This window comes from Rhinolophus sinicus, linkage group LG09 (assembly GCF_036562045.2).
Source record: "Rhinolophus sinicus isolate RSC01 linkage group LG09, ASM3656204v1, whole genome shotgun sequence".
Classification (NCBI taxonomy): Eukaryota; Metazoa; Chordata; class Mammalia; order Chiroptera; family Rhinolophidae; genus Rhinolophus; species Rhinolophus sinicus.
In genome coordinates, this window is record NC_133758.1 from 58,394,386 (window position 1) to 58,417,514 (window position 23,129).

General features: G+C 44.7%; 1 protein-coding gene across 2 annotated transcripts in view; it reads right to left on the minus strand.

Annotated features, from left to right (window-relative positions):
* Nucleotides 1-23,129, minus strand: part of RUVBL1 (RuvB like AAA ATPase 1) — a 48,789-nt gene that overhangs the window by 824 nt on the left and 24,836 nt on the right. For both annotated transcript variants that reach the window (XM_019718680.2, XM_019718679.2), the window contains exons 4-10: nt 20,491-20,642; nt 17,389-17,478; nt 16,486-16,635; nt 14,192-14,255; nt 12,603-12,801; nt 5,297-5,399; nt 645-736 (exon numbers count right to left, since the gene is read on the minus strand). In XM_019718680.2, the coding sequence (XP_019574239.1) occupies nt 645-736; nt 5,297-5,399; nt 12,603-12,801; nt 14,192-14,255; nt 16,486-16,635; nt 17,389-17,478; nt 20,491-20,642 (850 nt within the window). The remainder of the gene's footprint in view (nt 1-644; nt 737-5,296; nt 5,400-12,602; nt 12,802-14,191; nt 14,256-16,485; nt 16,636-17,388; nt 17,479-20,490; nt 20,643-23,129) is intronic.

Sequence of the window (23,129 nt, forward strand, 5' to 3'; positions counted from 1 at the left end):
TTTTAAAGCACCGCTCCACCCAAACAAAACAGCTTGCAATTCTGCTTCAACCTTAGGAGCGAGGGAAATAGGGACAGGCTAAGGACTGTGAAGTCATGATTTCCCAAGGAGTCAGGACACTGAGGAGGGACATCCTCCACAGGCAACTGCTTCGAGCTGCTGGTGAACAGTCAAGAAAGCAATCTATGTCTGCACTCTTCTCACACTCGCCTATACCCACCATCCCTACCCAAGACACGCCTGGAGAACAGAATCTACGGGGGTGAGGCAGGGCCTGGCCAATGAGCTCCCTGCCCTGGACCCTGGTCTCTGGTTCTGTCCATCTCCTCTACCAAGGAGACTGGCCCAGGGTCAGAGCCAGTTCTCTACCACAGGGGTGCATCTGCTACAGGACAATGGGACTTAACCTGTTACTCTAGCTTTTTAAACTCCATCTTCTCAATTTAAGAACTCTAAATTGCAATGTCCTGGGGCAAGACCTATCACACTAGTAAGAGCAGACATGGTCCTATGCCCTGTGAAAGGAGCCTGCCTTTATGTCCCGGAACAGACCCCATCCAGGCCGCACAGGCCTTGCTGAGAAGGCACCAGCAGGGGCTGGGGCAGCTCCAGGCAGACACAGGTCCAGGGGACAACCAGCTCACCTCAAGGTAGTCTTGGTACCAATCTCCCCCAGGTGGTTCAGCGCCTCCTCACTGATGTTGATTCCCTCTGTCTGGGCACGGATTTTAATGATCTTTTGGAGGAGAAAAACCATGATCAACAACGAATGACATCAAGTGTCCCATTTATAAAGTGCTTTAAAAACAACCGTGTTCAGTGTTTCTCATCCCACATCATAAGGGCAGCAGAGGCCCAAACTTGGGCTGGTGGGGCAGAGAGCCCACCCCTACCCAGGACTGCTGGCTTCCAACACCTCCAGGGTGCCAGACACACTGTGAATGGCTTTACAGCCATGGGGTTGCCTTCATACTAACTAGAAAGCAGCTGGTACCCCTGAAGCTGTGCACTAGGGTGCCTCAGCTCCTGTCTCCCAGCCCTTCACACTCAATCTCTAGACCCAGAAAATAGAGGCCTCTCCAAAACCTGCCAGGCTCCCACACAGTCTTTAACCTTCCCACCTATAAACACTCAGGGAAGAAGAGACATTTTTTATTTGCTCGATAAATAACAATGGTTAAATAAATCAAAAAAGTTACTTTTAAAAATTTACCAGCCGTTATACCATCACTGGAAGATATCTGATCTATCAAGAAGAGGCTGACGCTTGTTGCAGTTTAAAGATCCCAGTAATGTTGGATGGGAAGGAAGCTGGCAGCGGGGCTGCTGTAACACAAGTGGCACCAGCATCTTACAGGCGCACCGGCAGTGAGTGATAAGGGGCAGCTGGGATAATGATGTTGTGTGTTGTGGAGCTGAGATAACTCGAGGACTTTGAGCCTCATATAATACAGGAATTTTTCACTATGGCAGCTTCGTAAACAAGATATCAAGAAGCCCTTGTTTAAATTAAAGCCATAAAAACACACCCGGGTAGAGATGTAGGAAGTGGGAAAGACAGAGCCCCCAGCTAATAGCCTTACAAGGGGAAGAGAGGGACCAGAGGTTTAGGAGACGGACACTTCAAACTGGTCTTTCAGGGCTCAGGCAGAGACCCTGTGGGCAGGAGCTGCAGGTGGAGGGAGTTTAGTGTCCAGAGACACTGATAAGGGACCCAGTATATCAGCTTCTACCATGTTTCCCCAAAAATAAGACTGGGTCTTATATTAATTTTTGCTCCATTAGGGCTTATTTTCAGGGGACGTCTTATTTTTTCATGTACAACAATCTACATTTATTCAAATACAGTCACGTCATCTTCTTCTGGAACATTGTGATAACGTATTAAATGTGTCCGTCTGGCTGACGATCTTAACTGGGGCTTATTTTCGGGGTAGGTCTTATTATCAGGGAAACATGTTATGAATGAGAAAGGCCCTGCTCAGTAAAAAAGTCAGGTCTCGTATAAGTAGGGTAGGAGCTGGGGCTGAGGTGGCCGGGCCAGTAAGCACTAGGGGAGGTGGTTAGGGCTGGAGGGCCATGTGCTGGAAGGAAAGTCTTTCATTCTGTCAGAAGACTCATGCATTTTGTATGAAATGTCCTGATTTCTAAATGTTGGCAACTTGTTTAAATATTTCACATTGCACCAGCCCCAATGAAACCTATCTGTTCAGCCAGTGATGCCAAGGTATAACCCCTGTCAAAAGACTCTTAGCTTGTGCATGAGGGATTCCACCATCTGGGGTCCAAAGCTAAATGTAGCTGAGCAGAGAAATTACTGGATGGGCAAGAGGAAGGTGGAAAGGAGTAGGGATAGAGATCCTTGTTCCTGGCTCCAGCAGCAGGACTCCCCGCTGATCACAACAGTCAGAGTCAAACAGGTTTGTGCTCCAATATAAAGCGGGCTTCTTAACTGCCAGATGGGGAATAAGGAAACCTCCAGGTCCTGCCAAGAAAAATGTCCCCTGGGGCCTTCAGAAACTCTAGGGAGATGCAAATATTTAATCCTGGAGCCCGGTCAAGAGGAAAGCTTAAGCTCTAAGCATCTCGTCTTCAGTGAACTGCGCTGAATTGGAAGACAGGCTTCAGGAATGTCAGGGACAGTCTGCTCTCAGTCTCTCTAGAGCAGGTCAGAGCAATCCCAAGAGCTACTGTTTCAGACTGCTCGGAAATGGACAGTTCATAAATTAGATCTTTAATCATTTAATAACCTGCAGGGATAGTTTATGAGGGTGTCAGCACTGATGGCAGAGTACACAAGTTACATTTACTTTGTTTTTAAAAATTCCTCCCCCAGGCTCCAGTAAAAATGCAGAGGTTATCCTTGAACCCATAAGAACAAAGCAATGAAGGTGCTGGCAGTAAGTCTATCCTCTGACTGAGCCAAGACGAGAACCAGCCCAAGAGGCAGCCTGCAGTCACTACTCTGGAGGCACAGGGCAGTGGGGAGCTCGGACTGCATGCTCTGGGGTCAAATGGAAGCAGCAAATGTGGACTGGCTCTGAGTTGGGTCCTAGCACTGCAGCTTATTCTGTGACCATGGGGCCCTTGTTGTTTCCGAGCCATAAACCCTGGTTATTGAAAGTTACTGTGAAGACCACAGAAGATGTCTGTGAAGCAGCTACAAGCTGTTAACAGTAATACTTACTGCAGTGGGAAGGGATGGCTGGCCCTGTCCCTTCCCTAAGTTATTGTTGCTATCTCACTTAGTCCTCACAAGCCCTCCCTCTTTGAAAGGAGAGAGCAGATTTTCCAGTGAACCGGGAAGTCTGGGGCTCACAGAGGTTAACCAAATTGCTCGAGTCACTTAGCCACGAAGTGCTCCAAGTGTGCAGGACACTTGGGGCTCTAGTTTCAATGGTAAGGATGGGGAAGGGGCCAATTTCTCCTTTGCTTTTGCTTCTGCTTCTATTCAATGAATGCCTTGGCTTCAACCAAGCATTCATCCAAGAGCAAGAGACCACTATCTGGTGACAAAGGCCCCCAACCATGGACACTTATCTCCTAAATAACGCACACACTTGCTGCCATGAACTACAACTGTTTGGGTATTCTGTCTCCCTTTCTGTTTATAAAGGGAGCTTTCTGGCTTCGTGCTTACTTCCGCACTCCTGGGTACTGGTCAACAAGAAATGTTGGCAGGGCCAGGCAGGACAGGCCACATGCAAGCAAGGCGGTGGCCAGGTAGTACCCAGTAGAGTCCCTCAGAGCTCCAAAACAAAAGGCTCTGCCGACAAATTGCCAAAGGAACTCCATCCCGAGTTGAGGTATTTCTAGCAGGTGGGAGGCTGGTGGCATGGCACTTAGGAACATGGGCTTCAGGATTAGACAGCCTGGATTCCAGTCAGTCAGGCCTGTCACCTACTAGCCACTGACAAGCTAACTTGGGCATTGAGTTAGCCTAAATCTTGGTTTCCTTATCTTTAAGAGTGACAATGATAATAGTTCTCCATATTTCATGGTTACTGGGGCTCAAATGGAATCATGCTGGCTAAGCATGTCCACGGACTTAGTATGACATCCAACAAACAGTGCCTGGGTTCTGGAGAGAGGAGAGGGTGCAGGGAGAGAACTTCAAGACATCAGTGCAGCTCTGGTCCACTCCACATCCCCAGCCTTGGCCGCACACAGACCCCAGTGAGAGAGAGACCTACACACAGGCAGTAAGATTATCTGGGGCACGGGTGCGCAGAGCAGGGAAAAAAGTACTGTGTTCCCCCAGTGGGAGCAACCTAAGGTGCAACCCACCACTGAGCAGATGGCCTGGGCTTCTGCAGGGCACAGCCTGGCTTTACATCCTGGACTTGCTACTCTGTGATTTAGCCATCAAAAGGAAAAGAGACCATGACCGTAACAACTACTGAAGTACCAGTTAGGGGACCAGAAATTCTAAGTGTGCAGTGCCTAGGCACTATTTGGCACACAGTTGGTGCTCCAGCTCCAGATTAAGCAAGAGGTAATTCCTTCAGAAGGAACTGGGACTGTACTCCTTGGGATAAGGCCCAATCTCATACATCTCTGTCACCCCAGCCCCAAGCCTAATTCAAACTCAGCTCATGTGGCATTTTGAGCATGCACTCTGTCAGGGACCGAGCTAGATGCTTCCATGTATATCTCCTTCAAGCCTCTCATTTTAAGATTAGTTTTATGACCTGCATTCCAGGAGCCCCTCTAAACTGTGTGACCCTGCTTCACCATCATCTCTACAGCCAAGGCAGCAGCCCCAGGCACAGCCTCCAAAATCTGCAAGAAACCCACCACTAGTTAGGCCGCTTATGGCAGCCAGGCTCTGCTAAGGCTCGAATGCGCTCGGCCTCTCCCCGCCTTGCTGGAGCCAGCCCGCTGTGAGTTCTGGTGGGACACAGTGCCTGGCTTCACCCACTGAGTAGAAGTGACCTCCAGATAGGGCCTGGCCAAGAGGCTATCGCTCAATCATGTGCCTCTTTCCCAGAGCTGGTGGCCTCCCTAATGGCTGTCATCAAGTCAGTATTTTTCACTATACCTCCCTGAAGTTTATAAGAAGGGATATAGGCAACTGAGGTTTTGTGATACTTCAGGCAATGTCTAATTGGCCCATCCATCTCTTGGATGGAGGGACTGAAGCTCTGGAGTACTGTGACCTGCCCAAGACAGGAGCTAAGTGGTGGGATGGTGGTGGGAGCCAGGTCTGCTCTATGGATACTTGCCCGCATGGCATCAGGGAACACTGGGAGCAAATAAGGGCAGAGGAGAGGGGCAAGGGGGAAGGCAGGCTCACCTGTTTCATCTCCTGTGGAGTGTACAGCATGGTCCGGATGATCATCACTCGGTCCAGAAGGTCGAGAGGGATGCCGTGAGGAGAGGTGATGTCCTCTGTGCCCCTGTGAGAGCCAGAATGATCACATCACCCCGGGCTCTCTGATACCAGAAACTGAATATTGGAACAATGGCTAAGGCACTCACAATGACAAAACAGCTAATTCACATCCTAAGAGTCAGAGCCAGGACCACAGGGGAAATAGACTAACATTCAGGTGTCACCAAAACCAACTTCATTATTTTAGCAAATATCAATACCATAGGAAATTTGGGGAAGAGAAAAAAAAAAGCCACCTAAGCTCATATTATATATAGATATTTGCCAAATTTTCATATATACATTTTTATAAATTACGCTACGTATGTAGATTTTTTTGCTTTCATCCATGTTGCTTCAGTCTTAATAACCCATCAAGTATTTAACAAAACCCAAATTGTTGGGCATTTAGGTAGTTTCCAATTGTCGGTGATTTTATTAATGATGCTTTGATAAACAATTTTATGCATACAACCATGAATATTTCCTCAGTTGCTCTCACAGTGTCTGACACAATCCTGAACATCTATTCGAATGAACAAATGGATGAATGAATGTCCTAATTTACACAGCTACACAAGTGATCTGATTTCACTGCATTATAGCCAGTACTGGGTATTCTAATTTTTAAAGATTTTGCTGCTTTAATGGTTTAGAAAAAGGGTAACACTTTATTTGAATTTGCATTTCCTTGATTCATTTGAATGCTTTCCCTTATACGCACTAGTTATTTCTTTGTGGGGAATTGTCCAATCATGTCCTTTGCCTATTTTCCTCTTAAATCCTTAACCAAGCCATAGGAAGAACAGCTCAGGAGAGGAGCCCTGTCAAACCCACCGGGCCTTGAGGTAGCAGCTATCTGACAGGATGCATGTTGGGCAGACCTGGCAGCCAGTAGGACTGGGCTTCAGCCACAGCATCTGGAAGCCCATATGCTATGGGCTTCTGCCTCAGCGTTTGGGAATCACAGCAGCAGAATGTCTACATCAGCACCATTTCTGGTGCCAGACTAGAATCTAGGGTCAAAACTTATCAATTTAACAAAGAACAGGGACAGGTCATTTGGACTTAATTCTTAATATCAGAATATTCGGTTTAAAATATAAATAAACATTGTACATATAGAACTTCAGTAAAAAAAAATGTATCTGTTGGAATTCTATTCAGTCAGTTGAAGTGTAAATGTATACTTATGACTGCAAGAATAAAACGCTTTTCTGATACATACTACATAGGATGAACCTTGAAACCATTATGTAAGTGAAAGAAGGCCAATTACAAAAGGGCAAATATTGTATGATTCCACTTATAGGAAATATCTAGAAAAGGCAAATTCTTAAAGACAGAGTAGAATAGAGATTACCAGGGGCAGGGGGAAGGGGAAAATGGGACTTACTATTTAAGGGGTACAGAGTTTCTGTTTGGGATGATGGAAAAGTTTTGGAGATGGACGGTGATGATGACTGTAAAACACTGTGAATGTAATTAATGCCACTGAAATAGCAAATTCCACATTATATACATTTTACCACAATAAAAACAATTCAAAAAAAGACTAAAATGCTACGAATAATTGCTAAATATAATATAAAAAATAATTAAGGTCTTTTAAAATAAATGAGGAAATAGAATAATAGCAAATATAAATATTAAGGTAACTAGAGAAAACAAATCTCTTCCACCAACAAGTCATTCTAGAATTATAAAAAATAATTATAAAGATTAAATTCTATTATGATTCCAATTCTGGTATTTGGTTTGCCTGCAATCTTCACATTAAACAGAATAACCTTTAAAGGCTACATTTAATTTTAGTTATTTAATTCTATTTAGTCCATAAATTTGGGGTTTCTTAAGTCCTATTTGGGAACTCTCTTGAGAATTCTTGGGAAATCTTTAAAAGATCTCATCTTTATCACATTAAAATATCCCAAATTCTGTAACACTCATGATAAATTATCTTCGATTCAGACATAATATAACAAATATTAAGGCTAAAGAAGAAATGGTTAGAGAAAAATGAAGTACTTCTTAATCAAACTTCAAAATAGCAGAATTTATAAGAATGCATTAAGAAAATTTCTTATAGTTTTGAGTCTATAAAATTAAAAATTTAAACAAGTCTGCTTAAAGACTGCTAAGCATTTTTCAGGAATTAAAGACAAAATATTTTTGAAATTTGTCCAAGCTATGAACGTTAGATTTAATTCCTTTTAGAAAATATATTAGTGAAAAATATGTGGAATTCTATTCTGCTAGGTACAAAAGGGCCTGTGACATTGCCAAGCAGGCCAGAGCATGGAGTCCCTATTTACCAGGGCTCCTGTATGGGGTGGTGACCCCAGGAGGAGCTCTCAGTGTGGAGCAATTACTGTTTGACAAGGCAGCCATAATCGTCATATTACATTGTAAAATTGCTAACAATAAACTGCAATGATAACTATATTTTGGCTAAAACTGCAGACTTATTCTTATAACTAAAATTTCATTTCTGGCTTTGGTTTCAGCCTAATACTGATTTCACCATTTTGCTATTTGACAACTGTTCAAACTATGTTAATGGTGTGCCTCCTCCAGATGTAGTTTTGGGTTGTGAGGACACAGGCCCAATTCTCCTTGGAATCCAATATGATGTATCTGTAGGAAGAAGGTAATTGCGCTTTTAGAAATTTACCCTATAGATATACCTACATGTGTGCAAAATGATTGACTCATTTGTGAATACTTTCCTTTTACTATAATTCAGGGTTCCTCAAATAATTTTTTGTGGTGGACTATCCTGTGCATTTTAAGATGTTCAGCAGCATCCCTGGCCTCTACCCACTAGATGCCAGCAGCACCTCCAGTTATGACAAGTAAAAATGTCCCTAGCTAAAAATCACTGCCTGGCTGCTTTTTTATGTAACCCTGTAACTGCAAGGACATAGATAACACAATGCTTCTATGATGACAGGAAGTGCAGTAAAGAATACTTCTCTGGGTAACACGAAGGGTAATCCCCGTAAGCTCAGTGGACACAGGAAGAGTGCTAAAAAGAAAGACATTTGATTTTTTGACGAGCCTGCCAAAGCAATTCAATGAAGTAAAAACAGTTTTTTCAACAAATGGTCCTGGGACACATGCAAAAGAATGAAGTTGGACAGACTTATTCTTCATGCCATACACAAAAATGAACTCTAAGTGATCAGAAAACTAAATTTGAGCTACAACTAGAAAACTCTTAGAAGTCATAGGTGTAAATCTTTGTGACCTTAGATTATGCAATGAATGGTTTCTTGGATATGAGACCAAACACAGACAACAAAAGAAAAAAACAGATAAATTGGACTTCATCAAAATTTACAACTTGTAAGTCAAAAGACATTATCAAGAAACTGAAAAGACAATCTACAGAGTGGGAGAAAATGTTTGCAAATCATATATCTGGTAAGGGTCTAGTATCCAGAATACATAAAGAATTCTTACAACTCAGTAATAAAAAGACAAATAACCCAAATAAAAAACGGGCAAAAGATCATAAACAGATAATCCTCCCAAGAAGATATACAATGGCCAATAGGCACATGAAAGGATGCTTATCACTAGCCATCAGAGAAATGCAAATCAAAACCACAATGAGATACCACTTCACACCCATTAGGATGGGTAGCATCAAAGAGACAGACAATAACAAGTGTTGTTGAGGATGTAGGAACCTTTACACACTGCTGGTGAGAATGGTGCAGCCACTGTGGAAAACAGTCTGGTTAAGCAGAGTTACCAACTGACCCATATTTTGGAATGCTATTCAACCTTAAAAACAAGTAAGTACTGATGCATGCTATAACATGGGTGAGCCTTGACAACAATATACTAAGTGAAAAAGCAAGACACAAAATAAAAAACACATATCGTATGGTGCCATTTATAGGAAACGTCCAGAAAAGGCAAATGCATAGAGACTCAAAGTAGATTACTGCTTGCCAGGGCTTGTGGGCAAAGGCTGGGGAAAAACTAGGTGGGGCAGGGGTGGGGTGCAGGTGGAGGTGGCAGATAGCTGCTGATAGGTACAGAATTCTTTTTCGGGGTGATGAAAATGTTCTAAAATAGACTGTGGTGATGATTGCACAACTTTGTATGTTAAAAACCCCTGAATTTTACACTTTAGCTGGGTGAATTGTATTACATGTGAATTATATCTCCATAGGCTGATTTTTTAAAAAGTGCTACTTGGGATGTCTTCTGCCACAGGGTTACACTGAATTGAGACTACACTGTTTCTTAAGTCTCCACACTTGAATGCAATAGTAACTTGTGGAAAGAAACTCCTACAAAGACTCCTTAATCCCAGGGAGCTATTTCTCCACAGGAAAAGAAGAGCTCTCAGTTTTTGGAGCTGGAACAAGGGACAGGCTCTCCTTGAACAGCTGAGGATCCTGCTGCCTGAAAGGGATCTTAAGGTGCGGAGGGCAGAACCAGTGCAGCTTCACTTCCTACTGAGTCCATGGATGTATCTCTTCCCTGGGGGAGTGTGAGGCATTATGGGAGATGCCTAGGGTCAGGTGCTGCTCTGGGAATGGCTCCCCTATCCCCCTGTGCACAAGGAAAGGTAACGTAGAGGACTTAGGGGCTGTCTGCACTTCCACAGCCACCTATCACCACTCGCGTACATTCCCTTTACACCACCACCATTAAAGCTTGACCTCTACTCACTGACTGGGCCACTCTGGAAAGCAGCCCAGGAGAGCAGGGCTGGCATGGGCTTTGAAGTCAGATGGCCCTCAGGCTTGTGGCCCACACAGGTCACTCCTGTGTGAGTCTGGAGATAATGTCACTTGCCCACAGGGCTGTCAGGGTGCCCTGAGATTACATGAGATGACCCATGTAGACTACTCTGGACAGTTTCTGGCACAAAAGAAGCCCTCAGTTACTGTGAGTTCCCTTCCTCCTCCCTTTCCTTTCGAGTTCTGGAGGTCAGCTATGAGTCTGAGGGCAAGAAAGCTCAACACCTCCCCTCTAGGGGTAGAGTCTGATGGGCAGTTTAGTTAGATGTTGCCAAAACTGCACATATATTCCAGAAATTCCACCATTTTACATCTAAACCAATCTTGTCGAGAGCATGGGCTCTGAAGTTCAATGCTCCAAATCCCAGCCTTGCTTCTGAGCTATGTGATGCTGGCCACGTGCCCCACCCTGGTACGGCCTCGGTATCCTCATCTGAACAAGAACAGCAGTCCTTTCCTCACTAAGTTGAGGTGAGAGCAGCAGTGTGCCTAGCACACAGAAAGAGGTTTTCAATACATGTTGGCTATTATTTTTATCACAGCTATTTCGGCATTATTATCACTACTAAACGAATTTCCCACTAGGGCTCGGCACCAAAACCCTCTTGTAGAGCACACCTCAGTTTTAGTTACCTCTGTGGGCCTGCACAAGACCCACACTCTGAGCATCTTCCCTCCACTTGGGTGACTGCAGTCTGGCAACAGTGAGCAGCCCCAGCTTCAAGCAACCCTTGATCAAATCAGTCAGGATAGGGCTGGGACCAAATCTCCCAAGTTGCAGGCTGACCAGAGCTCTGTTCCCAACGAGCAGTTCTGAGATCAAAGCTATGTACCTTTTTCCTTGATGGGGTGGGACTGAGAGGAGGTACTGAGTCCTAAGAGATTTTCCTCCTGCCAGAAGCTGCCAAGCTCTACTGGCATCTGCTGGGCTAGGTTATCTGAGAGGGAAGAGAGCCTGTTAGCAGAGCTCCCCAGCAGGGGGCACCATCTGTCCAGGCTGAGCCCTTCCACCAGTTGTCCTACTGAAGGCAGCCCAGACCAAAGCAAGACAAGTCCAGCAAACCTATGGGGTCTGTGCGGCAGGGACATCAGGCTCCCTGGTTATCAGGCCACATATCTGGTTTCCAGATGCTGCCCAGGTAGCCAGGCTCCTCTCACCAACAGCTGACCTGGACCTGGTACAAGCCTTCCCTCCAAGATTACAGAATACCTGCAACAATGATGTTGTCAAGACAGCCTTACAGGGATTCAAAGAGTGACTACAAGATGCTGCTATATGAACTTGAATTACACACACATGTCCTAATGCCCAGTCAACTGAGGGGGGACCTGAAGGGTTCCCGCCCCAGTGTCAGTAACACCACTTCTGAACAACCTCAATAGAGACAAACATACTCCATCAAGGCCCAACTATACTGGATGTGACCCACCGCCATTCAAGACGCAAGTCTAGGTGAATCAGCAATCTGAGTTCCTAACTCAATGTGGCTCCAGCTCTGTGCTGAGACACTCAAAGGCCTTGGGGTCTCTTTCTGGATTGCCAGCACCCCTGCTGCCAGGAGCACACAACCTCCAGGGCTTTGTTCCCCTCACTACTCTGCTGCAGGCTTAAAAAGCGCTCCTCATCACCCTGCTTCATGACCCTAGCACTGCTTGGATCAGGCCCCGACTTTCAAACAGAAGCAGAGAAAATCAATAAAACAAGAAAACTACGAAGTATGGGATCTGGTAGGCTTGTAAGCTGGGAAGATGGTGTGTTCTCTGGGGCTCACAGGCCTACAGAATGCTCAGGAGAAAAAAGAACCTCAACCAAGTCCACCATCCCAGCCCTGGGCCCATCTCCGCAGGGTGAGCATTATATAAGCATCTGCCTTCCAGATGTCAATACCTCCCCTTTTCAAAGGCAGACCTAAGGGGGAGGGGGCAGGCACCAGTGTGGCTCCAAGGAGGTCTGAAATAGAGAAAATTCCGGTTTTGTTACAGGTTTCACTATCAGAAAGACCTGGTCTCTCATCCTATTTTTACGACCAGAAGCAAGTTATGCTGCCACTGTTTCCTCATTGAAAAATGAAGCCAATACTTACCTCCCTAGTATGAGGAACTAGTATGAGGAACTAGTATGAAGATAGAAGTTAACATGTGTAATATCACCCAAGGCCAAACTGTATGACCTACCCTTTGCGCACTCCAACTGCATGACCAAATCATACCACACTATAACCCTATGGGAGGCCCTCATATTCAGTAACAGGGTGGCTGCTGCCTTTGGTGACCATGACAGATTGAGGCTGACACAGGAACAACCTCTGAAGGCAAGCTATTTGGGCATGTTTCTCTCAAAATGCACATGATTTCCCCTCATCCCCGTTCCAATTCTGACATAATAGGCTTAAAGTGACCCAAGAGGAACAAATGAACCCAGGTAGAAGGTGGAAAACCCTCATGGTTGGCAGGCAGCCACCTACCTGATGACACAGTTGCCCCGGTTGGATGCAAAGATGACGATGGGGGCAATAGAAGATTCCAGGGCCCGGTGAAGGTAGGTGAAGCACTCGATGTCTAGCATGTGGACCTCATCGACAAAGAGCACACCTGGAACCAGCTCAGCAATGCCCTGATCAATGTACTTGTTCACCACCTTGTTAATCTCCCCGCGAAGTTTATCTAGGAGACAGCCAGGGTGCACAGGCAAGGTCAGTACCAGGTGGGGAAAACTCTCACCTTTTCTCTTCTCCCTCCATCTGAATTCAACCCAAACCCCAATTTGGAGCATGGTTTTACTGCCAGCTATGTGACCCCAGGCAAGTGATGTCCCCACTCCAGGCTTCAGTTTCATGATCTGAACGTAGGGATAACCACACCAGAAGTCACAAAATTGGCAGCTTCTCCTCAAGCTATACTTTAAGTCACACTCCCCACCAAGCTTTATTACTCTCACCCACCCAAACTTAGCTCCCTGCCTGTTCCCAGAGACACTGGAGTTTGGGAGCCCTGGATGAAATGAGTTTCCATGAACAAATTTTCCTGTTCTGCACCGATAAATGACCTTTTCTTTTGGCCCTGTATGACAAAACTTAATTAATGTTCAGTCAAGTGCCTGGACGAAGGAATGGAGGAATGAATAGAAGTCGCATGTAGATTCCTCTCTGGAAGGAAAACCATGAGGAATAAAAGGTTCTCAGGAAAGGTCCAAGCTCAGAGCTCTAAGAGAAAAGAGTCTCTCAAAAGTTAACCCATCTAAGGTCACAGTTGTCATTTTCCAAACCAGCTCCTGTGCTATCATCAGGAGGAAGCTGCTCATAAACACAGAAAGAAGAGTTGATACAGCATCTCCCACCAAAACCATGAGGCAGGATGGCCAAGAGGATGCATAGTCAAAATCACGTTAAAATAAAGAAACTGCTCTTGGCAAATCTAGTAGAAAGGTCTCAGATCACTCTACTGGCTAAAATTTTAAAGAAAATAGAGGCTTTAATGTTTAACATTTTAAGGTGACAAAGCTATAAGTGGTCAATAGAGAAAAAAAGGGACGTACCAGTTGGGAAGAGAAGCGGGGTAAACTAAAGGTCCACAAGGGAGTAGCAACATTCCTGCCAAGCTCTGCAAAGTGCCCAGGAGGCTGAGCAGAGAGGGCTAGGGAACCTGGCAGGGGAGGAGGGTTCGGTACCTAGGCAGCAGAGCTTGTTGTGCTTAGAGGTGTTTTGGCAGGAGCTAGCCTGAAGAAATGGGTTGACATAACCCACATTTTTGGCACCTCAGAGGGACCAGAGACAGTGACATCCATCTCCGAAAATGAATGCAAGGATACTGAATGCAGTCAAGAGAGTGTGCTAGCACGCAGGAACAGAGAGCACATGGTCTCCTGTTGGCTGTCTAAACCAGCCAGAGATTATTAGGATAGAATCAGGATCTGAAGGAAGAGGAAGAAAGAACCCGTCCCGAGGAACTTCCTCAGCTTTGGGGAGTCACTCACAGAACCTCACACAGGAAGGATATCAGAATCCAGGGTCCTCCAGCTCTACTTGTGGCTCACAGGCCTCGCTGTTTCTCTTACCTGTGATTTCTGTCTTCTTCGGCTTCATTAACTGGCCCATCATAGATAGGATGTCTTGTCCCCCCTATGAAAGAAAAGATTTAGAGTCGGTCTTGCTTTCAAAGGCAGCTGCAAAAGCCACCCCCCTCCATCCCACTAGTTCCCAATGTCAACTTGACATGGGGTCCTGAGGTGTGCAGATCCTAGACAGCTCCACTGGAAAGCTTGAGGAGCTTCTAAACACAGGACTTCTTAAAAGGTTCTCCCTGACCTGCAAGAATCAGATGAAATCTCTTCATGGGAAGTACAAACTCTTTCGGGCCTGTCCCAGCCTCCATCTCTAGCCATATCTTTTTCCAATCCCACATTCCTTGATTAGCCATAAAGGACTCTTAACCCTTCCCTGAACACCCAAGCTCTGCTATGACTAAATGCTTTTGCATATTCTAGTCTCTCTGCCAGGAACTACATTCGCTTTCTTGGGAAGCTCCCAGTTATCCACTAAAGTTCAGGTCAAAGGCCCTCTGTGGGGGCGTCTGACCCCTAACCCTCTCCTGATGCTCCAGCTCCCTTGGGGGCAGGTGGACTGTCAAAATAGGTGTAAGGATGTACCTAATAATGTTTCCGTGTCTCCTCTCACTAGACTTGGCTACACAGTCACATTAACCTAGTCCTGACCTAGAGCTGCTCAGAGTCTAGTGAACCTGTTCCTGCATAATCGCAGATTCCTAACAGGCTCACCACCTGCCTGCACTCTCCCCAACGCAATCAGTATGAAGAGGCTGCTGTTGTGTCATTTACCAAGCATTTCATGATCACCTGTTGATTACCAGGCCCTGGGACACACAGGTGCTCACTGAATGTTCAACAGTAAAAGGTAGCAAATGTTTCCTGAGTTCTTACAACACCTGATCCTCAAAACAGCCCTGCAGGCAGAAACTATTGTGCCCTTTTCACAGAGGAGGAAACTCAAAATCAGCGAGCCCTAAGTCACAGAAAACCCGAAGACCCAAAGTAACTAACTGGCCGAGCTCAGTAGTGTTGGCGCAACACAATCCCTGACTTCTACTTCTCAGCCCAGCATTCTTTCCAAGTCACAGGCTTCCAGGAGGTAGGCTTGGGGACAGTCATTCCACAAGCAGAGGGGATCTGTTGGTCCAAGATGATTCTTTAGCAATCTCGTGGCCAAGGCTCCAAGGGATAAAACATCCAAGGATCCAATTTCAAGTTAGAAAGCCTATTCCTTGCTAGTGAAGAAGTGGCCTCTCTTAGTGAAGAGGAAACCAAACTGCAAGACTACCAGCAGGAAAGAGTTGGGTTTTTTAAATCACACATTTTCCAGCGATGTCATAGTCATACTGTACTTTCTCCCATTTTATTCGTCAAGGCATAAGTATCCATCTTCTACTCAGCATGAAGAGCAGATAGGATCTGCTCAAAGTTATAAAACTGTAGATTTTGCTAAGCAGGGGGAGAGACAGCTTTGTCAGGCTCTCTGAAATCCTGCAAGAAAAGGGCTCAAATAACAATCCTGCCCTCCCACCATTAACACCCAGAGAATCCCAGGTGTGAGCCTTCTGCTACTGGAGAAAAGCCACAGAAGAAGCTGCCTAGTTCAGGCCCAGGGGTTGGGCTGGGATAAGGAACCATACACATGAAATCATCTGTGACTAGAGCATTTGAATTAGAACAAAGGAGTCTGTCGTGCGGGAGACCCTGCTCGCTCCGCCATGTGTCGTGCGGGGCGTCCGGCGGGGTCTCTGCTCCCGCTCCCCACACAAGAACGCAGGATATGGTGAGGCCAAAAAGGAACACCCACGGAGCCATAGGTAGGGGAGTCATACCACTATATTCTCTCTGGCGGCACTATACTCTCACTGGAGGCTGGATCCACACTGTCCGCAAACCGCCATCCACGCTTGCCAGCCCAGCCGCCATCTTCTTGTTAGCCCCCACTTTTCTTCTCTCTTCTCTGCTAGCGTAGCCACAGCAGCTACATCAGTGGCCAATGGCTCACTGGTTACAGCTGACAGCCAACTAGCCACAGCTGATGGCCATCCAATCACGGTTGATGGCCATTTACTACCTGAGCCAGGCACCTGTCTATGTGAGGCCGAGAGCCTGGAAACTTCTTTCTGGGGCTCTGCCCCCACAGAGTCCCTCGTAGCTCATGTCACTGTTAATTGCTGAATATTACAGATAGAAAAGGACTGGCTGACTTAGAAACAGTAGCGAGACTGACAATTTATTCCCAGAACTTCCGTGCACAAGCAAAACGGTTTGTGTGCCAGGTCATGCTGGTATGAAGGCAGTACCTGGGGCCGAGCATTGGCCACGTCCAAGTCATGCAAGGTCACATCCTGGATGATTTCTTTCTTCTTGTGCACATCCCCCTTTGGCAAGGGGACATACTCTTCAGCTTCAAGGTCGAATTCTGTGGCATAGGTATCACACCTGCCCTGTCTCTGCAAAATGAGAGAAACCTAAGTGCCTGGTGAGTTTTCACTGCCAACTCCCCAAATGGCACATTGCTAAGTAAGATAAAAGTCTCAGTTCCCAAGTGTGGCCCTGACAGCCTACTTGACAAACTCCAAATATGTCCCACGCCCCTGCTGCCAAGAAAAGGAAGCTATCTGTTCATCACTGGGCTCCAAAAACCCAGTTGAAAAACACCTGATACTTTCTCCAAGAACCTTTTCCCTCCTCTCTTTTAACTGTATGCAATTCCTGATAAAGGGCAAATCCAGTAGATTAACTGGAGACGGAGGGAGCTGTTCAGACTCTTTTGTAGGTGGGTGATTTATCGTATGATATGAAGTATTATGCTCATCCATTAAACAGTGAGGAACACTGTACAGGACACTGAAAATCAGATAGAGAAAGAATGCCAACTAATGCAGCATTCCTTTCCACATGCATAGATCTTGGGAAGAAAATACCAAAGAGATAAAAGGAAGATTAAATACACCGCACATTTCAATTTGAAAATGACTATCGTTGTTTTGCTTTCTCACCATGTACTCTCCCTCTAGACAGGTGTTTTAGTATTTTTTTAACAGGCTGTTTTAGAATAAAGATAAAGGGAAAGCAAACTTTATAAACATATAGGGGCAACTGCTGACCTTCCGTCAGCATTGTATCAGACACTTCATACCCCCTGAAGCAAGCAACTTCCTGGTCATCTGGGTCTCCTCATGGCAAACAAATCACAGCATTACCTTCACGGCTCCACTGTTGGCTTCAATGTAAATCACATCTCCAGCCTCTACTCGTTCTTTTTGCAAACTTTCAAAAATGCTGGGGTCCAGCTTAAAATTAAAAAAAAAAAAAAAAAGTAAATCAGAGAACTTTAATACATATTATATTTACTTCTGACATACTGTAAAGTATCTTTCCATTAAGAGACTTGAAGTAGCTAATGACTGTATGGAGGAGAGTGTCTTTGTATGTGTGTAATAGGATGTGTGAGACTGGCTTTGGGGGTGTTAGTGTCCTAGAGAGAAAACAGGAGAGTGAGCGTACCTGCGTGCAGGGCAGAGGGGGACCAGGGGAGACCTAGGTTCCTTTTTCCCTTCACTCCTAAGGTTGCAAACTGGCAAATATGGCTCTGACTACTTTTAGGTGGCCTACACTGTCCATGGGGCCACAAGCCCCAACATCCCATTAGACACTGCTGTCCCTGTTTCAGTCTTTCACATTCCTTACCTCAGGTACAGATGGAACTTTCTGCAACTGAAGCCAAAGCCTGCTTATTCTTTGTAGCTGGCATTCTGTGAGCCTATGATTTTGGACAAGGCTCTCTGAGCCTCAGTTTCCTCATCTATATAACAGCATCCAGATGTGATCATAGACAAGTAAAATTCAAAGGGAAACATAAACCATGATCTTTCCCAAGCCTTTTGATTCAAATCCCAGTGTTTATTCCCTTAGGCCTGCCTGTTTATATCTCCAGGCAAGTAGCACATTTTGGGAACTGTTGCTTTTCTCCACATCATCCAGATTCAGGCTACTCTTGGTGATCAATACTCTAGGACAGCATCTTTTGTAAGAAGTCAGTATTTAGAAATAAGTTTCTCTTGGTTAAACTTCACATTTTATAATGTAAAAAAATCTTGGGCTTTGTCACAAACAAAATTAAAGAGTAAAAACCCAGGACTCAGTGAAAGAAACCAGACACAAAAGAACACATATTGCATGATTCCATTTGTATGAAATGTTCAGAAAAGGCAAATATATAAAAACAGAAAGAAGATTAGTGATTGCCAAGAGCTATGGGTAGGAATGGGAAGCTACTATAAATGGGCATGAGGTTTCTTCTGGGGTGATAAAAATGTTCTAAAACTGGATGGTGGTGATGAGTGTACAACTCTGTAAATACACTTAAATTCCTTGAGTTGTACACTAAAAATGGGTGAATTTTATTTAAAATTATGTCTCAATAAAGCTGTTGCAAATGGTAATCAGAGGAACAAAGTCCTGGTCTCTGCCTCACTCGCTGGGTGGTGCCCAATGGCCTCCTGGAGCACTGCCGTGAGCAGGAGGGACAGTGGTTGGTAAGCCCGACACAGGGCCTGGGATGAGGGAGGTACTCCTACTGATGGCAAGTATGGTATTCTCCTTCACATTTAAACACCCACCAAGTATTTGAGCTCCATCTATCCAAGTATCTTACACATATGCTCAAAGTAGCTAGAAGTACTCATTTTAGAAGAAACCATGAAATCTAAACTGCTTGCCTCATCCTACATTGGAGTATAGTTTTTGTTTTTGTTTGCTTCAAGCATTTTTATATAGGTTAATTTCCCAAATGAATTGATTGAAGATGTAATTACTGGAAAGGTGGCAGATCCTACTAAGAAATCTAATTAATACCAAACAAGAGAGATGAAGGGCAAATTTAAAAGATTTATTTGCACAGGCATGCTCCTAAGATGGAAACCCTATTAGAAAAAAGAAAAATGGCCCTTTGAAAAAGTGACATTTTTATGATCTCCATAAAGCAGTGACCAAGAAACCACCTTACAGAATCAAAGAACCATAAAATCAGAGTGAAGCAAAAATGGAGAAATTATATCATAAACTGCGGTCAATCTACCACAGTTTACAGATGGGAAAATAGAGGCCCAGAAAGCTCAACTGACTTCCAAAGGTCACACAGCAAATTGGAGGGTGCTCTACCAAGTAACTAGCTGTATGATCCTAGGACAACTGCTTAACCTCTTTATGAGCCTCAGTTCCTCCATCTGTGGGAAATTACACACACATGCACGTGCACACACACACACACACACACACACACACACAGTTGTAAACAACAATGGAAATATTTGTTGACACACTCTGCCCAGGGCCTGGCACAATAAATGAGAGCTATGATACTAATATTATTTATTATTAATAATAAGGCAAAGCCTACAATCCATATTGGCCCATTTCTCTAACTGAAGGCTCTCACAATAACATCAACAGCCACCACGTCTTAGGTAACTAGGCATCACATCCAAAGCTACAACTTTTATCCTTAAAAGAACTCTGTGAGATAGGTAATTTTTATTCCCATTTAACAGATAAAGAAACTACTGCTCAGAGATAAAGTCACTTGCCAAAGACCACAGAGCTATCAGCAGCAGGGCCAGGATTCCCTTTCAGACTTTGTCTGACTCCACATGCTGTTTGCCCCAAGGCTCCCCTGCTGCTGGCATCCTCAAGGTTAACAGGACAGGGGCCTCAGGAGGGTCATCCAGGGCCTTCCACAGTGCCTGCACTACGGCTTCTCCATGAAGACTTAGGCTGAGCAGCACCAACCACTGAAGCCACTCCAGGTTTCTAGGCCCTGACACGTTAAGGAACTGCAGTCAGAATTCTGTGTTTGGTCCCTTGGAAGTCCATCCATCATCCATTCCACAACTCTTACCAGATTATTCAATGCTGTTGCTTTCTGTGAGCATGAGCATTATAACTGAAAAATTAATGCCCAGGTTCAGACAGAGGCCCAGGGTCTCTGACAAATGGTCATATCATGGGCTACAGGATGGCAGAAGGTAGACTTGACTAACCACATAGCTCACATTTTAACATACACAATTTCCTAGAAGTAAATAAATAGGAAAAGTAAGAGCTATCTTTATTGATCCTCCTGTGTACTGGCCCTATACTTGGTACTGCTTTAACCATATAACATCTTCAAACGGCCCTGTAACAACCATCATCCACAATGCACAGATGAGGAAACCAGGACAGAGAGGTTACACTACCTGCCCAACGCCACACAGTGCTGAGAGATTCTGAGGCAAGAGAAGAGTCCACAAACATGTACTCACTTTCAATTGTTTGGTGCCTTTGGCTGTTTTGAGTCCTATGATTACATGGCTAATGGTTTTGCCATACCCCCCCATGGGGTTCTCTGTCTCACACGGAGTTAGCTCTGTGACTTCGCCTTCATAAACCTCCTTGGTCTCCTTTATCCGCAGTCCTGGAAGAGATGGCAGACAAGACCTGGTAAGAAGCAGAATTCTCTCTCTTACTCCTTAACAGCCTTTTTAGCCACAAAACTTCCATGTCACAAGAACTGACAAGTCAACTTTACTGATGTACCTTCAAGGGTTTCATCCTGGGAAGAAAAGCACTACAAACACAAATACAAACTGGAGGAGTTATTCAGAATGCAGAAAAACAATTTTATTTCAGGTTTTCAAAGGGACTTCCTAGGTTCAAATCTAGAACTAAACAGAGAAGCTGTAATTCTCAAAATGGTTTCAGACATCTGCTACACCTCCAAGGGGGTGAGACTTAGTGTCAGCCTCTGATCCAGCCTCTGAACCCAAACGATCCTACTCCACGAGAGCAGCAACTGTGTGTGCCTCACTACACCCCTTCCGACACTCACAGGCTTAAGCACGGTAACTATATTAATCAAAGCTCCATGCTGACAGCAGGTGATACCTGATCCTGCCAGGTGTTCTGGGCCACAGACTGACACTCACTGCGCACCTCAAAAAGAAATACTCAGTGTCATTCATTAGTTTCAGGTTGTTTTATGTTTTCCAAGTCCACAACAATTTCCAAAGCCATTGTAAAGCATTTATAGTTTTTAGATTAGAATATTGTAAATGAAGGCAAATGTCTCTCCTCATTCTAAACGTCGTTTACATTGGCCATTCAATAAATGTTTGTTGCCAAAGTAATTTTTAGAATATGATCTCAGTGCCTTTTGATATGTTTTTGCTGCCTGAAGCACCATTCACTCCTTTTTGGCCTCGCCAACTCCTCCTTGCAGACTCTCTGTTCAACACTCAACCCCTCTAGAAAGCTTACCCTCTTCCTCACCCTCCGGATCAATGCACAGCCACCTGTGCCTCCCACTGGGCCCCCACACATGGAACCACAGTGACTAGAGGGGCATAAGGAGCTTCTGGAGTTCCAGCAAGGTCTGTAGACCTGACTACCCCTCTGACAGACTGTCACCTAGCCTGAGGGCCTAGCATATTGCAGGCACACAGGAATGGATGAAGAAAGGAAGTCATTTAAGGTGAGAGTGTCTTCAGGCAGACCATCCAATATCCAAGAAATCTGCTTGCAGACACTTCAGCACCTTCTATGTAAAGTCCAAGATCCTGAGCAGGTGGCTACACGATGCAACACCCTATGTCACCATAACACCTGCAACCTTAGCACCAAAACCCAGGTCTAGTCTAGACCAAACCTTTATTTCCACCAAAGTCAATACAGGCATGTCTCTGCCCGCTGGTTCGAGGGATAGGGAGGAGTGACTAGAGGGAGCATGAGGAGCTTCTGGAGTTCCAGCAAGGTCTGTTTCTTAATCTGGGTGCTGGTTACATGAATGTGTTGACTTTACAAAAACTCACTGAGCTTTATAGGTATGATTCATACCCTTTTCTGTATGTACATTTTTATGCCTCAGTAATATTTACATTAAAATGAGAAAAAAGAAAATTGGATTTTTTTTTTAACACAGCAACGATAATCATTAGTAAATGAAGGTTTTTTAAAGACTTAGCTGGACCATCAGCTCTAATGCGTCTTTTGAAGCAAAAATTAATATAAGACCCGGTAATATGTCATATTGTATTATACCCAGTATTATATTATATTATATTATATTATATTATATTATATTATATTATGCTATAGCCGGTCTTATATAAGACCCAGTCTTATACTATATTAAAATAAGACTGGGTCATGTATTAATTTTTGCTCCGAGCTCCAAAAGATGCACTAGACTGATGGTACGGCTAGATCTTATTTTCAGGGAAACACGGTATCACTGAACACAGCTTCTCTGAAAACACACATCACACACACACACCCCAACACACACAAAAACTCTCTTTCCAATTCCCAAAGTTGGGTCAAGGGATACAAGTGACTTTTTCTGTAACCACAGCCACGCCACAGGTAAGTTAATAGCTATTAAATCTACTTTCAGAGGATTCTAGAAACATCAACAACAAAACCATTCTAAGTCACTGTGCCTGCCATCAATTTAAAGATGAGGAGGGAAACATCCTTGGGTCATACTAGTTAAGATCTTGTGTACAGAAGGGGTCCCTACATTGAAGTGAAAGCTGGCAGACCACACCAATAGGAATAAAGTATAAACCTATGACTGCAGGGCCTCTTCACCTGTATAAGCAGCCCTCACATGCCATCTATGCCTTGCATGTCACTCCCTCATTTGATCCTTCACTGGACTAGTGAGGACAACAGAAGATGCCATCACATTTCAACCTAGCGCTGTGAAACAGCCAGGGTAAGTATTCTTTATCTCCATTTTACAGAGGGAAAGTCAACTCCAAGAGGCGAAGCACAGACTCCTTTACTCCTTCGTGGCAGACCGAAGGCTGGAGTCCAAGTCTTCAGGGTCTGGGACCAGTTTCTTCCCGCCACACCACAGGGTCGCAGCTCACTGACAACCTTTTCTATAACACTTGTTCTG